At 42.3% G+C, this 16636-nt stretch overlaps 1 protein-coding gene across 4 annotated transcripts in view; it reads left to right on the top strand.

Annotated features, from left to right (window-relative positions):
- Nucleotides 1-6973: 6973 nt before the first annotated feature.
- The window catches only part of DNM1L (dynamin 1 like), a 37172-nt gene continuing 27509 nt past the window's right edge, over nt 6974-16636 (top strand). For all 4 annotated transcript variants that reach the window (XM_048939656.1, XM_048939646.1, XM_048939649.1 and 1 more), the window contains exon 1: nt 6974-7231. In XM_048939656.1, the coding sequence (XP_048795613.1) occupies nt 7130-7231 (102 nt within the window). In that variant the 5' untranslated portion in view covers nt 6974-7129. The remainder of the gene's footprint in view (nt 7232-16636) is intronic.

The raw sequence follows: 16636 nt of genomic DNA, 5'->3' as shown, positions 1-16636 counted from the left end.
ACTGCCTCAGTCCCAAGAAAGTTCGGTGGGAATGTGAGTGCTTCCTGACATGGGAGCCTCTGGTAAACAGAATACTTGAAACTGTTTTTCATTTTGAAGAGATTGGTCTGAAAGGTGCTGTGGTGTCTCTAATGAGCAAGAGGAAGAACCTTATGATTAACGCTCTCACATCTGCCTCCTTGGCACTACACACCAGACAACTCTGACAGTATTTTTTCCCTGTCAGACCCAGTTCATGTGGTAAACCAGGATACATCCAACAGAGTTTGTTTGCCTAAGATCTAGTCCATGATTGTATTGCCATATCTGTTTTAAAACATGGTGTTCAGGTGTCATGAGCAGACTTGTTGTCTATCTCAGACTCTCACATGTCTTTGTGCTACAGCATTGATGGAAAAGTCACATCTACCTTGGTAGATGAAGGCCTGGGCCTAGATCCCCAAACTCCCCATGTGAAATTTCCTCTGCACCATCCTACATAACTGGAAGACTCCAGACTTGTCTAGGTTTGGTTGGCCCATTTGTGATATTAACGTAGCCAACAATTTAAGAAACAGAAATGGCCTTGGGAGCAGAACCTAGGATTACTCTCTCTCTGTTCTGTGGTCTCAAAGAACAGCTTCATAGTCTCATGTTCTCAACTGCGACTTATCAAAGGCAGATGATCTCAGCAATCTTGCATGGGGAACATGGAAATGAACTCTCTCTTGGGTCTTTAGACTGGGCTTTGGACTGGTTTCTACTGCATGCAGAAGCCTTTCCACTCTGTGAAATTTAATGAATGGCCCAGTGATGGAAGAAGATAAGATTACAATCGTAATTCAGTTTAGACCTATAGCATAACTATGTAGAACTACCTGCTTTGCCTGTTCCGGCTTATTGGCATGCTTCTCAGCTTGTAAAAGGGAATACAAATCTTTTAGCTCAAGGCCAGCAGCACTTATAAAAGAAACTATGTTATATTCTGGAATTCAATTTCAGGCGGGCAATTAGCTGGCCCTATTGACTAAATGTTCTTCTGTTTCATATGAAAAGGCTTTCAGTGATGCAAACCAATACAACTCTTTGGTGCTGAAGCATGGCAGGTAAAGATATTGGGTCCACTTCAGAATTACAAATCTGTCCTGACTGAAAAGCTGAGGTTGATCATAGAATCATAGAATCACTTGGATTGGAAGAGACCTCAAAGACCATCACATTCCAGCCCTCCTGCTGCAGGCAGGGCTGCCAACCACCAAATCAGGCTCTAGAGGTATCTATTAGTCTCATACACAGACTGTGATGACATAAACCACATGCATTCCATCATTATATTTTCAGTTTAAAATAGTGCCAATCACAATATAAGAAGGAGTATGCATAAAAAAGTTTGTATTGTAATAGATAAATAGAGAGAGTGTTCTTTTTGGCATACTATATTATCTTAACATATAGCCAAAAAAGACCACAGGAGACAGTCTTCTTAAAATAACAGAAGCAGAAATAGAAGTTACAAGGCTCTAGTGCTCCTGAATGCCAGCAAATCTGTTGCATCTTAATTCTTCGATGGGGTATATTTTTCCTTTCCTTTCTAGTTATATTTGTATAGTTGAAAGCTAACCAAGTGTGCGCTGTATTTTTCAATCAAGGAAAATTCTGTTTGCTATTCCCTAAAGTCTGGCCACCCCAACTGAGGTGGGGATGTAGGGGGAAAAGCTCTGGTACAGCAGTCTAGACTGATAAGGAGATTATTTTTATCACCAGCCAAAACTGTTTCCTCTCACTGGCCTTTTCAGAAATGCTGATGTCCTACAAGCACTTATCAGAATGCTCCGCCTTTGTCATTGATTAATCAAACTCTGAATGCTTGGTTTGCCCTCTGGCTCTTGGTTTCTGCTCCCTGTCCCCTCCTTAACATAAAAGCTGCTATCATTTTTGCAACCATGTTTTGAGAGGCTGAGTGATGTCTCAAATATTCCATGTATTTAGATATATAAATTCCCTGTAGATATAGCGAAGAATAAAAGGAACAATCAGTTGTTTACTGCTTACAGTTTGTCTGGCAAAGATGCCTTTCTGCCCCAGAATTATTTTGTTTTGCAAGAGACTGAGTCTCACTATAGATTGCACATAACTCAGCAATTGTATCAACATTGTGACCTTCTTATCATTGGATGAAGTGTGAGGGTGAGCTTGCCTTGCCAAATCAGCAGAACCCCTTGACAAGAGATTGAAAAATTCAGGTTTCTGACTCTTCTGGAAGAAAAAAAGTTTCAAATGTGTCAGCTTGGGCAATCCATGTAGAACACCCCACAAGGGTCAGCAAAGGAGTTCAGGAATTCATTTCTTGTAATGGCGCTTGCTGTGCAGATGCCTGGTGCAAGTGCTGTCAATAATTATTGCATGAGGGTGGCTCTGAAAGTGATGCCTCCTATTTTATTATGTTGGCCCACAATGTTGGAGGCAGATATTGGTGGTATGGCAGTAGAGGTTGAACCTTCCCACCAATATTCCATTCATTACATTTTGTTGCGGTGTGACAGATGGCAGCAGAGGGGCAGTCTGACTAAATGGTGTCTGACATGGAAGTACATATGAAGCAAAGCGATGTTATTGAATTCTTGTGCAGAAAAAATGGCACCCATTGTCATTCATTGAGGCTTGTTGAACGTGTATGGAGCCCAAACAGTGGATGTGAGGACAGTGAGGCAGTGGATGGTACGTTTCAGCAGTGGTGACAGTGATGTGAAAGGCAAGCCATGTTCCATACATCCATGCACAGCTGTCATGTCATGAAATGAAGGCCGTCTCAATCAGCTGATCCGCACAAATCAACAGATTACAAGCAGGGAACTGAGTGCAGAGCTGAATATCGACTGGAATATGCATTGGAAATCATGGTGGCAACACTGCAATATCACAAATTTTGTATCAAGTGGGTAATATGAACCAATATGAGGCTGAAGGTGAGAGTTTCCAGGATCATATCACTAACAATGACAGAAAGTGGTGTCACCACTGTGAGCTGGTCAGAACAGCAGGTCATGGAGAGCTGACAAAATGGAAATTCCCCATCAAAGCAGAAATTCAAGATGCATTACTGAAATGGTAGAATTACTTGTGCTGTCTTTTGAGATGGGAAAAGGGTGATCCTTCTGGATTTCCCGGAACTCATACAAGCCATCAACTCTGAACTACTACATTAGTACACTGACTAAGTTGAACGCTCAAACCTCCAGAGTCAGGCCAGGAAGGAAGATAGCTTTTCCCTTGCAACACCATAACACCAGGTACCATACCGGTATGAAGATCACATTGTCAACCTTGGTTGGACTCTCCTACCGCATCCACCATATAGTCCAGATTTGGCACCTTCTGACTTCCATCTGTTTGGACCCATGGAAGATGGACTGTATGGGCAACATTTTCCTAGCAACTACACTGTCATAGCAGCTGTGAAACAGAGGCTCACTTCCACCGATACAGATTTTCATGAGTGTAGCATGCAGGCCTTTATTTATTGCTAGCAAAAACATGTAGCTCATGGTGGTACCTATGTTGAAAAGTAGTGTTTTGTACTGAGAATTTGCTCTATCATATAGAGTTCTTGTGCTCTTTGTTTCTGTTGTAGTTTCCATGGAAATAAGTAAGAGGCATTACTTTCAAGGTGTTCTATGTAGTTACAGCTGTGGTGAAGTGACTCAGAAGGATACAAAAACATAATTCAATTTCACTTTGCATAAAAATCAGGCTCTGCTGGACCCATATAATCTCTATATTGCATGATTACAAGAGGTGCAAATGTTACATTAGATCACTGAAACTTTAAAATGTGGTTATCAAATATTTCTTTCTCTAGACAGATATGACAGCAAGGAAGTAACCTTTACTGTCACAGCTTGTGGTTTTCTTGTCTGCCATGAAGTCACTTAATAGCAGATGAGTTGTCTGCTCTTCTCAGAATGTCAGTATAAGGAGATTCCAGCTGTCTGAGTTAAAAGAAGCAGCTGATGATGCAAAACTGTATAAGGAAATTCATACCATGGAAAAGAAGGACTGGAAATTTTGTTAATTTTATTCTGATTTCAGACATGAAAACAAGCAAGCTTATAATGAAATTAGGACACGAGAATTTCAAAGCTGACACCAATTTTTTGTTTGTTTGTTTTGCAGTAATTAGGTCATAAAATTTACTCTCACAAATGTTGCTGCAGCCATGAATTTTACTCGATAGCACACCAAAAAAATATTATATGGTACATTGCAAATAAAACAATCTGGTTTCAAGTAACATTGATAAAACAGAAGACATATTGATCTGTCTACTTCAGATTGTATAGACAAAATCAAAATCATTTAGTACACAGGATTGCGATCAGAAGATCTTATTACTGTATTTTTATAATTTTCCCAGAAATGCTGGTGCTTAGCATTCTTAGAGATGACATTCTGATATAGATTTATATCAGGTCAGATTCGGTGTGGCAGTTCCTGTTTTCTTATGTTAATTAACCTTTAGTAAAAACCAGTCTGTCTACTACTGCCTTTTATCTGATCTTTGAATTTCTTGCTCTGTACAATGTAAGTCTATTAAGGAAATTAGATAATTAGAGCTAGAGATGGCCACTGCTTGCTAAAATGATTATGGCTTTGGTGCAGTTGCTGGATTTGGTAAGTTGGTAATAGACACAACATTTTATAGTAGACGTATTTCCAGAACCCACTTCTTAGCCAGAAATAGACAATATGGTAAGATTTTCTTTCTCGTGTTTCCTGATCTTATGTCTTCTTTAGTCCTTTCTTCTTCCTTCTCTTCTGTTCATTAATTCATTTCCTCCATTTAAGTTGTGTTTCTCCATGTGGGTATAGTGTCCTTGATGGTATTTTTGACATCTCTGCTGGGAAGGTTAAGTTATCTCTACGCATTTTGGCAAATTATATTTTCACTGTGTTCTTCATGAAATATTACACTGATTAAATTCTAAGAACAGCCATACTAAAGGGAAAGCACAGAGTGCTTTACTTGATACTCACCCAGCTTCCAACCGCTAGTAGCTCAGAAACATCCAGAGCTAGGTTTAATTTCCACATACTTACATATTTATATGCAATACATTGTATTAATTATCCTAACAAAAAATTGTAATTAATTATCCTAATTGCTCTGAGAGCAATTGGCTTCAGCACACCTAAAGCTGAACCTTCTAGATAATTGTGACTGCATGACCATGATAAGAGCCCATCCTGCTTTCTTCTTGCCACCAGGATGATCATTCTCATCCTTCTGTATATATTTTTACATGTGTTAATCATCTCTCTCTGTGCTGAATACACTCATATTTTGAATGTTACTGTCTGCTTAGCCATCTTTTTGCTTTTATCATGAAATACCAGTCCTGTAGCAAGCAGTATGAAAATTCCTGTGTAAGAATACAAAACTCTGTTGTAAAGACGTGTGAATAAAAATATATTCCTTTTGTATGTTGTTTCTTTCAACATTTGAGGGTTTTAAGAAATGAAGACTAGAAAAGACTTATTTGTATATGTACAAATACAAGTTCTAAATTCATCCAGAATTTAAAATTTTGAGAAGCATTTGTATTCTGTTGGCTTACAAGAGAGGAAAAAGCTGCTTTACAATTCAGTGCTAGCTTACTCACAATTCAGTTTTGAGACAATGCATTCTCAGGGAAGACCTTTAAAGATCAGACAGCTTTATTTGTTGTGATCTTGCATCGCAAATCATTATCTGGTTTTATTCTACCTTTTTGTTCAAAGCAGCTGAGTGTTAGATCTCCCAGTGATCCACCTCCCACACCTCAGCAGACACCTTATCCAACTCTTCTATTGTCTATACTAGGTAAAAAATTTCAGATGAAGAGATGAGCTGACTCACAGCACAAACAAAAATACTTATACCACAGACACACACACAAACACACATACACAAAAGAGCAAATAGAAGAAATGTAATATCTTTAAAACTGCCCACTGCAGTTCTTGGTATGTGAAGAGGATTAGGAAAATATTCCTTCTGCTGCATATTTTAGAGGAGCTGAGCTTCTGTTGGTTTTTTGCCTCCCCTTCAGCTGATGCTTTTTCTCTGATCCCATCAGCACTGTTTTCCTGCTCGCTTTGCTCTGTGAGGTGGGCTGCTGACTGACTTGGTTGTTTCCCATTGGGCACCTCGTTGCATTTGGGCACGTGTTGAGCATGCGTTCCTGCTTTTTGAGGGTTTTCAGGGATCTCCTAAAGAGAACCCAGTGGAAGTCCACAAAGATGATGCGGGCCTGAAGGATCGCAGCTGGGTGAGGAAGGGTGGAAAGCCATGGAACAGTTCAGCCTGGGGAAGAAATGGTTGAGGGGAGATCTTATCACAGTTCATGACTATCTAAAGGGCAGGTGTCCAGTGGTTGGGGCCAGACTCTTTTTGGTGGTGCCCACTGACAGATGAAGGGGGAATGGATGCAAACAGGAACATGGGAAGTTCCATGTGAACGCAAGGAAAAGTTTCTTTTCTGAGGCTGACAGAGCACTGGAACAGGCTGCCCAGAGAGACTGTGGTCTGGTCTCCTTCTCTGGAGATACTCAGAACCTGCCTGGATGCTTTCCTGTGTAACAAACTGTAGGGAACCCTCTTTAGTCCGGGGTTGGACTATGCGATCCCCAGAGGTCCCTTCCGATCCCAGCGACTCTGCGGTTCAAAGCCCAGTGTCCCGAATGAACATGGTGGGTGTGCTGCTTGCTGAGAACTGCCTCCAGTGGGCTGAGGCAGGGCCTCGGCCCGCGGGCCGCAAGGCTGCTGGTGACGAGAATCAGCTTTATTGCATGAAAAGATTAAAATCCGAGCCGGAGCTGCGACGCGATACCACAGCAGACGCGCTGGGCGACCCGCAAAGGCCTTCGGCCCCGGACAGGAGGCCCGAGCGGTCTCCCTCCAGCACTACAACTCCCGTGATGCCCCGCGGCGCTCAGCCCGCACTGCCCGCTGGGGGCCGCGCCGTGCGCGGGGGCCGGCGCCAATGGCGGCAGGCGGAGGAGGCGGCTGACGGGAGCCGCTGCCAGTCGCGCCCATTCATCGCCGACGCCTTCCCCCGGCTTTCTCTCTTCCCCCGGCTCCGCCGGGCTGCCTGCCGCCGCCGCCGCCGCCATGGAGGCGCTGATCCCGGTGATCAACAAGCTGCAAGACGTCTTCAACACGGTGGGGGCCGACATCATCCAGCTGCCGCAGATCGTGGTGGTGGGCACTCAGGTGAGGCGGGGGAGGGACGGGACGGCGGGCGCGGCCGGGTCTCGCCGCCCCGGGCTGCGGTCGGGGCGTTCCCCGTTCCTCTTGGGCCGCCGACCCGCCGTCTCCGTTTCCAAGGGCACGGGGGGAGGAGGGCGGCCGGGACGCCCTCAGCTGTGCCCGCGGCCCCCCCTTTCCGCTGGGAGTGCCACTGCCGCCGCCCTCCTTCCCCGGGCTGCCCGGGAGCGGTTCTAACGGCCGCGTCTCTCTCCGGGGCTTCCCCCGGCCCTAAGGGCCGCCGGGCGCAGGGATGGAGAGCGGAGGGACGGGCGTCAGCCGTGCTGCGGGGTCGCTGAGCTGTTTTTCCGCCTTTGGGACCTCTTTGTCTCGGCTAATGGTTGGCAGTGAAAGCGGCTTGACTTGGCGTTACAGTCAAGGGACTTGACTGTGGCCGTGTGTCCCAGCCCTCTAAAGCTGTGAAGCTGAACGAGCAGCTCCAGACCCTTCAGATGTGTCCGAACGGGACGCTGTTCCTCAGCAGAACTTCTGGCAACACAGCATGCTGGAGGGGAGCAGTGGCAGCTGTGGAGAAGTGAAAATGAAACATTAAGCACAACCAAAACTTGGTGTTAATACACCATCTTTTTATTTATTGAATGTATGCCATTACTCAACAATAGTAGGCTGATGTCAAGAGAATTGTGCTTGCTGCTCTGCAGCCAGATATCATTATGTGGCTTTGAAGACACCAACTGTAAGCTTAAAGCTGAAGTATGGCAGAGCTTTCCTTAAAGCCAGTCATAGTGCAGGACTGGTTGTAAGGCAGTGAGCTCTTCCTTTGCTTAGCCAGCATTAGTCAGGTGGTTCAGAGACTGTGTCAGCTGCCTTAGAAAAGAGGTCCAGAGCACTGGTACTGAGGAGGAGACTTTGTGCTGGTTGGTTATATCAGGTCCTTGGTTTCTGGAGAGCACAGGAGCTCACCACTTTATAGAAACTTCCAATCTAATTTACGTTAACAGTAATGTCAGTAAGTTGGTTTTGTTGTTGTCAGTGCTGTTTTTGTTTATTTTTCTATCAGAAAGGTGTGAGGCAGAGGTGTGGCATTTTTATATGTGGAATTCATGGGAGTATTCTTTTCTGCTTCATTCTGATGTGCTGAAGTCTCTTGTATCAACCTTATTCTAGTTAACTTTTCAAAAGTACATGGAGTATGTAAGAATATATTCACATATGAAGGCTACTTTGAAAGTAATGCTCCAATTTTATCTAGCATCAGAGGTGGATGTAAGTAAGATGGCAGTAGAGGTTGAACCTTCCCACTAATATTCCATTCATTACATTTTGTTGCGGTGTGACAGATGGCAGCAGAGGGGCAGTATGACTAAATGGTGTCTGACATGGAAGTACATATGAAGCAAAGCGATGTTATTGAATTCTTGTGCAGAAAAAATGGCACCCATGGTCATTCATTGAGGCTTGTTGAACGTGTATGGAGCCCAAACAGTGGATGTGAGGACAGTGAGGCAGTGGATGGTACGTTTCAGCAGTGGTGACAGTGATGTGAAAGGCAAGCCATGTTCCATACATCCATGCACAGCTGTCATGTCATGAAATGAAGGCCGTCTCAATCAGCTGATCCCCACAAATCAACAGATTACAAGCAGGGAACTCTGTGCAGAGCTGAATATCGATTGGAATTATTGGATGCATTGGAAATCATGGTGGCAACACTGGAATATCACAAATTTTGTATCAGGTGGGTTCCATGAGTTCTCACACAGCAACAGAAAGAACAGCGTATGCAAGTTTGTCAGGACCTTTTGAACCAGTATGAGGTGACAGTTTCCGTATCGAATCGTTACCACTGGTGGGACATGGTGTCAACACTGAGAACCAGAGTTAAGATGGCAGGCCATGGAGTGGTGACATGAACTTTTTCAATGGGAATTTAACAGGATGCAGCCCTTAGCGGGTAAGGTGATGCATGTTGTCTTTTAGGATGGGAAAAGTGTAATCCTTCTGGGTCTCCTGAAACCCAGACAAACCTTCAACTCTGACTACTTCATCACAATACTGACTAAGCTGAAGCTTCAAACTTACAGTCAGGCCAGGAAAGAAGACAATTTTTCTCTTGCAACACCACAACATCCAGCCTCATACCAGTTGGAAGATCGCGGAGCTCGTTGCCATTCTATCCCTAACTTTCCTACAATACTCGCAGTATAGTCTGGATATGGCTTCTTCTGACTTCCATCTGTTTAGGCCAATGGAAGATGGACTGTATGGGCAACATTTTCCTAGCAACTACACTGTTACAGCAGCTGTGAAACAGAGGCTCACTTCCACTGGTGCAGATTTTCATGAGTGTAGCATGCAGGCCTTTATTTATTGCTGGCAAAAACGTGTAGCTCATGGTGGTACCTATGTTGAAAAGTAGTGTTTTGTACTGAGAATTTGCTCTATCATATAGAGTTCTTGTGCTCTTTGTTTCTGTTGTAGTTTCCAAGGAAACAAATGGGAGGTATTATTTTCATGGAGACCTATGTATATTTGACTTGAGTGGCCTACCCTTCAGTATTAATACCCCTTTGGTGTCCAGAATGGTAAGGTATACTGATACTGTATCTTTTAGGAAACCAGCTTGAATGCTTTTATATACCTCAGGAAAACATGTAGCAAAATGTATGGGAAATCATATCCTAATTTTGTTCTTTTGTTTTAGTCAGGGTTCCTGGAAAATGTAATTGTCTTCATGGATGTAGGGATTCTGTAGTTATTTTATGCAATTATTTTATAGTTAAGATTGTATTGTTTTAGTCATTTCAATCTAGTTTCTGGCAGACCAGATTTCTGGAGATGTCTCACATATGTCCTTAGACCTGACAATTTTGCTGCAGGGAGTTGGCTTCCATGTGTTTTTGAAACCTGCCTTTTAACAATGTTCCTTATGATATTTTTGGCTAAGTGCTGTATGACTCAAAGCTTTTTCCATAGTTGATTTCTTTGTGGCCTCAGGCATATGCAGTCTCTACTTTTTCTCCTTTTTGTAACACTCACAAACAGTTTTGAATTTCACTCCTCCGTTTTCCTTTGTGGAAGCAAGTGCAGTTGGTTAAGGTTTCTATTGCTCTCTGATTTCTCCTGCTGTTTTTCCTTGTTTCCCTGTTGCTTTTCCTGAATGACATCTCTACATATTCAGCAAAGAAAAGTAAAATGTAGATTTTTGTTGTTCTTTATTCTTAGCTATGTTCTGTACCTCTTTACTATACTTCTGTTGTGTTTTGTGCTTACGTCTGCCTTCAGTTCTCATCAAAGTACCCCACTTTAATTCTTCCTTTTCTAGCTGTTGTAGAGTTACTAACTATGTGTAATCCTTCCTTTCTTTGAGAGGGTTTTTCCTATATCAACTTGCCCCTAGGATTCATTTTGTACAGTCCCTCTGTTTTGAATGAATGACGTATCCTAGTTTTTCCTTTTTCTGGATAGGTTTGGATGCTGATTACAAAGCGTTCCCCCACAAATGTTAGACATTTAATGCCCTCTCGCCCTTTTTTGAGTGGTGTTCCTATGACTCGGTCACCTGAAAATTCCATCTTGTTTTCCACACAAAAATTGTAAAAGTCATCTCTGTGCCCTGGTATGGAATCTGTTAAGAAAAGGGTGGACTGCTGCTGATAGGATTTGCAGGACATCCTTACACTGCCAACTTTTTATTGCTATTTTAGGGTTTTGCTGTCCTTCCCAGATACGTGTGCTATTTTTCCTGATTGAGTATTTCAGTTGCCACCTTACAGCTGTGTTGTTGAAATGCAAAACGGTGTGCAGGCTGGGAATAGCATGCAAATGTTATTGTGACCTTATGATGTGCTTTATGCCAGTGCTTTGCTTTGTGATCCGTGTAAGGGTTAAGGAGGTTGTGTTGAGGTGTGAACACATAAATACTAGAGTTAAAATGAGGTGCAGGGAAGAACAACTGAGTATGGCCTTTTATGTGTTAAGGACGTGTAGGTATTATAATAGAAATACCTACATTACAGAAGAGAGTATGACTTTTAGAATAAACATCAACAGAATCTGTGTCTTGAGATGTGTAGAAGTGAATTCCCTTTTTCTTTTTTTTTTCTTTTTTTTTTTTCCAGGTCTTTAATTCTTGGCATCTCTTTTGGGTTTCTAGAAGTCATTGACCTAGATACGTACTAACATTAGTGCTAGATCTGTGACAAAGGATTCTCCTAATACCAGTGTTATTTTAGAAAGGAAAAAGTTGTGCTTTGCAGTGGTGATCATAATAGAGACTTCATGATGAAATTGCTTGAGTAACCAGCTGCAATTCATGAAGGGATTTTGAAAAGACCTTTCAAGCGGACATCTATGTGTAACTGAAGACTGCGTGACAGTAAATGCTATTTTGGGACTTACAGTGTTGAAGTATATCTTACAGCACTTACTGTAGTTTGGTCTGTTGGTTGCTGCCGTCCAAAGGAGCTGTTTCTTAAGGCTCTGTGATTGCCTCATAGATGAGCATGACATTTTTATTTTGCACAGTTTCAATTTTTTTCATTTTTATTTTTGCATTTTATTTGATGCTGCACAGAGCTTCAGTGCCCTTCCCTGCAGAGGGAACTTGGGCACTTGGTTCATCCAACAGCACATCCTAATCCGTTGTTGGCAAAAAGACAGTTCTAAGTGAAGGAAACTCGAGGTTGTGCCAAGCAACTGGGAAGCTCTGTGCAAACCCATGTCAGGATTGGGCATCCTCCCTCTTCATTTTTTTGGACAAGCAATATTTCTTGGGTTTTCAGTGCAGTTGTCTTTAGATCCCTTTTACCTTTGTGATGGGGTGAATGGATCTGCACCATAACTTTAGTGCTGTCTCTACTGCCTGGGGAGAACTTGTTTTTGCTCCTGGGTTTTGCAAGCTTTCTGTGTTATTTAATTTAATTTTTGAGTGTCTTTGTGTTTTGATATAATTCCCTGTATCTAGTTACAGGCATAACTGTTTTCCCCTTTGCCATCCCTTCCTTCTGTCAGATCATGCCCTGACTGTTCTGGTGAGTGTTTCAAATGAGCAGCAAAATGAAGCTGACGTTAATTAGGTGTTTTCTTATGCCAGGCATAACAAACTTTGCTGCTAAAGTGAAATAGTGCAGTAATTTTGTGTGCTCGATGCCAGGGTTCTCTTCTTATGATTGGTAGCAGTTTTTCTTTGAAAAACTGTATTGTAATTAAAATGGACGGATCCTATATCTTTCCCTCAGGAGACAGCACAAGGAAAACATGTTTTCAGGAAAACTAAGAGAATCTGTAATGAAAGGAACAAGCCTTGGCAAGTGTGTTTTGGGATCTGGAGAGAAAACAGCTGTGTAGGTCTTGGAGAAGATTTCCTTGTATTGGTAGCCAGGAGGTTCACCGGCTTCCTCTCAAAAAGTCAAAAAGTGTCTCAGTTGTTTAGGGCTTCTTACATTTGAAAATACAACTCGGCTTTGTTTTGCTTTCCTTGATTGAAAAAAAAAACAAAAAAACAAGAATGATATAAGTGATGATATGTAAGGGCGATCTTTCATGCTTTGAAATGTGGATCATTAAACGTCACATTTCCGTGAAATAACCGGTACTGGTTGGTTCTAATTAAATGAGGTATTTTTGTCTCAAGTGAAGTATCAGAGGACCTTGGGAATTGATGTATTGAGAAAGGATAGAACTGCAAATCTTCTGTGTATCTGTTAGAGTTTGGCCTGCATTTCTCTTTAAGTGTGTTGCGAATACAGGATTCCTGAACAACTCAGAGGGAGCTCTGTACGGTCTGGCTTTTCTCGCTGCTCATACATGAGCTGTCTTTTGTGAAGAGACTCCCCATGGATACCAGTCAGGAAGAAACCCTGACTGAAGTACCCACATAGATGCTTTAAAAAGAAGGTAATGTTCCTGTGGACTTTGCCTCAGTGAAAACATTTGAAAACAGTGAAAATATAAGCATCAGCTTATATTTCCCAGTAATAAAATTAGAGTTGAGTAAGCTGTACACATATTCATTGCTAAGAGATGGTTTAGCTTGCAGGGCCTTTCTCGTCGTTTCTTGTGTGACAGAAGTTGCAGGATTTCCGCCATTTTGTCTCAGATGTCAAAGTAGACACATTGCTTATCTGAAGAAAATTCTTCAGGAGCTGTGTCACAGAGAAGCAAAACCTCTCCTATTCGCCATTTCGATCACTCTCAAATGTTTCTTTATTATTATTATTATTATTGTTGCATTCTTATTTTCTTGTGCTGTCCTGTAGTAAGTCTGTATTCTGTTTTGGGAGTTCTTTACAATTGTTTTTTTCTGTACAATTTATTTATTTATTTATTTATTTATTTTGCTGTTATGATTAGATAATTAAACATTTATCTGGTCCACTTGAAAGGAATGATGATAGAACAAGGGGAAATGCCTTCAAGCTCAGGGTGGGTAGATTTAGGTTCGGTATAAGGAGAAAAATCTTCTACAGTGAGAGTAGTGAGGCACTGGACCAGCTTACCTAGTGATGTGGATGATGCTCCTTCCCTGGAGACTTTCAGGGTGAGGCTGGATCAGGCTCTGAGCAACCTGATCTAGCTGTGGTGTCCCTGTTCATTGCAGGGGAGTTGGACTAGATGCCCCCCTCAAAGGTCCCTTCCAATTTTAAGGATTCTGTGATGAAGAAAACTTACCCCCACTTGAACCAGTTTTTGTTGGAAATTCCCCAGGACATCTTTCCCAAACATTAGGAAGGCAATGGATTCTTATAAGATGACTTAAAATGTGTGCAGCCAAGCGCATTATTACTTTGATCACACTTGAAATATGCAACCTATGACTGTAAATTCTAATGGTGCTTGTGCATCAGTGAGTCTCATGGTGGGTCTGCGCATTGCCTTCTTACAGCATGGGCTCCCTAGGAGCAGGCTGGCTTATCCCCTGAGCTGCTTGTTGAGGTCCTGTGAGACACAGAGAAGTGAAGCTCAAAAGAGTTGGCATGACCTTAAGGACAGCCTCCTCTTAGCATGTTGCTAATGGTGACTAGTGATTTAGTGACAAAAGACACAGGCAAGACTGAGGTATGCATTGTCTTCTTTGCCTTTATCTTCACCAAGAGGATGTTGTAGACCTTACTGCCTCTAACTGAGACTCAAAATGGAGAGGAAATGTCAATAGCAGGAGAGAGTTGAGTCAGTGCTCTTTTGGACATGGAGAATGCACCTTGGCAGTCTGTATATGGGGAGCAAGGCTTCTAAAACTGGGACTGCTAATTAGGTCACTGCGGACTTGGAAATAGAATAAGAAAGCTAGAAAGGTGAATGTTGGGATAAGTTGTATTTATGCACTTTGGGTTCATTGTAGCACTTCTTCAAAATTTTCAATGCAGAATGTTTTCCATTTGCCATGTCAGCAACCCTGAAGAGTTTCTGAAAATAAAATCTTGTTGCAAAGGAAGCTGGGCAAAGTCATGTCCTATCCACCACTTCAGAATTCCTGAGAAGTGTGGCTGGTAATTCAGCTGGTTGCAAAGGAAATTATTTTCATAAGAGTTAGTGTAATGGATGGGAGCATATGTGTATTGATACTTAGAAGAGCACACAGGTGAAATAAGCAGGGACATGTAAATATGGAAGGTAGAATGAGGACGTAAAGCAGGGTCACAAGGATGTTTAATGAGTAGAAATGCTGTTGTTTTTTTTTTTTTTTTGTCACAGTTCTAACAGATCTCAGCTTTGTAATTTTTGAGAGAAGTGCCCCACTGTTTCCCTGTTACTGTCCTTCATCCTTGATTCTTTTAGATTAATCTGACAAAGATGTTGAGAGTGATGAAAACATAACTGTTTATGCAGCAATAAGAAACTGGTAAGATTTACATCATACGTACTGTGTATTGAAATAAAACATTTCTTAAGTTCAGTCCCTGTGCGTATCTTCCCTTCTTTTTTTAGTACTTCTATTTGTACTTCTAAAATTGTTTTGCTGTCCACTGAACTTGGTGAGACAGATGGGTAACAGAGCAGAACATTAAACACTTATTTCTGAGCAGTTTATAAAAAGTTCCTGTGGTCATTACGGCTTGCAGATATGCCAAATTAGGCTCAGGGTCCAGAGGAAAACCTGACTGATTAGCCACAGAAGATTGGAATGTGTTGATGCTTTTCTGGAATTGGTATTTCAGTCCTTGCTTCAAATCATGACAGTAGTTCCAAGGAGATGATAAAATAAGCATGATGGTGCTGCAGATTTAACCCCTCAAACTCTCTGGTACTCTTACTCTACTCTTACTCCTAAGTAATAGTTAGTCCCTGCCTACAATGATATGAAAAGTCTGAACTGAATTTGTATTCTGAACAGACTCTATGTCTTTCAATTCTTCCCCCTGGCAGAGAGAAAGATCAGTTTTGTTTTTACTGCTCCTCTTGTTGTGCTTCCAGATAATTGTTGGTAATGGATGTATACGGGACCCAGATTAAGGAGTGCATTATTAGATAGTGTATCATGTTCCAAAAGCAGATTGCTTCAGTAAGGAAACCTAATGCAATTAGAAACAAATTTCCTGATGTGTGGAGTATTGCAGTGTCTCATCAAATGTATGACTTCACATTTGCCATTTATTAAACCACTGCAAAGGATTCAGATAATTCCTTTTACGTCTGAAAATACCTGGGCTGTGGGAGTGATGTAGGATATAGTGTTCTAATTCTGTGTGTAATTTAGTACAGAATCATAGAATGGTTTGTGTTGAAAGAGGCATTTGCAAATCATCTAGTTCCAGTCTGCCTGTTGTGCATAGGGACATCTCTAGATCATGTTGCCCAAAGCCCCAGTCAGCCTGGCCTTGGACACCTCCAGGGATGGGGCATCTGCAGCTACAGTCTGCTCTAGTACCTCACAACATTCATTGTGAACAATTTCTGCCTTACATGTAATCTCAACCTACCCTCTTTAAGCTTAAAGCCATAATCCTTTATCCTGTCACTGCGTAATCTTATAAAAAGTTGTTCTCCATCTTGTTTATAGGCTTCCTTCAAGTTCTGGAAGGGTGTAATGAGGTAATGGGCAGCCTGGTCTAGTACTGAATGTGGAGGTTGATGGCCCTGCATGGGACAGGGGGATTGGAGATTCATGATTCTTGAGGTCCTTTCCAACCCTGGCCATTCTGTGATTCTCTGGAACCCTCTCTTGTCCAGTGCAAACAAGCCCAGCTCCCTCAGCCTTTCTTCATAGGAGGGGTGCTCCAGCCTTCTAAGCATCTTCATGGCCCTCCTCTGGATCCATTCCAACAGCTCCACATCTTTCTTGCACTTTGGGGGACCCAGGCCTGGATGCAGTACTGCAGATGGGGCCTCATGAGGGCAGAACAGAGATGGACAATCCCCTTCATCCTGCTGGCCACCCCTCTGTAGATACAGCCCAGGATGCAGTTGGCC

This window comes from Lagopus muta, chromosome 1, assembly GCF_023343835.1.
Source record: "Lagopus muta isolate bLagMut1 chromosome 1, bLagMut1 primary, whole genome shotgun sequence".
Classification (NCBI taxonomy): domain Eukaryota; kingdom Metazoa; phylum Chordata; class Aves; order Galliformes; family Phasianidae; genus Lagopus; species Lagopus muta.
This window is presented reverse-complemented; position numbering and strand designations above follow the sequence as displayed.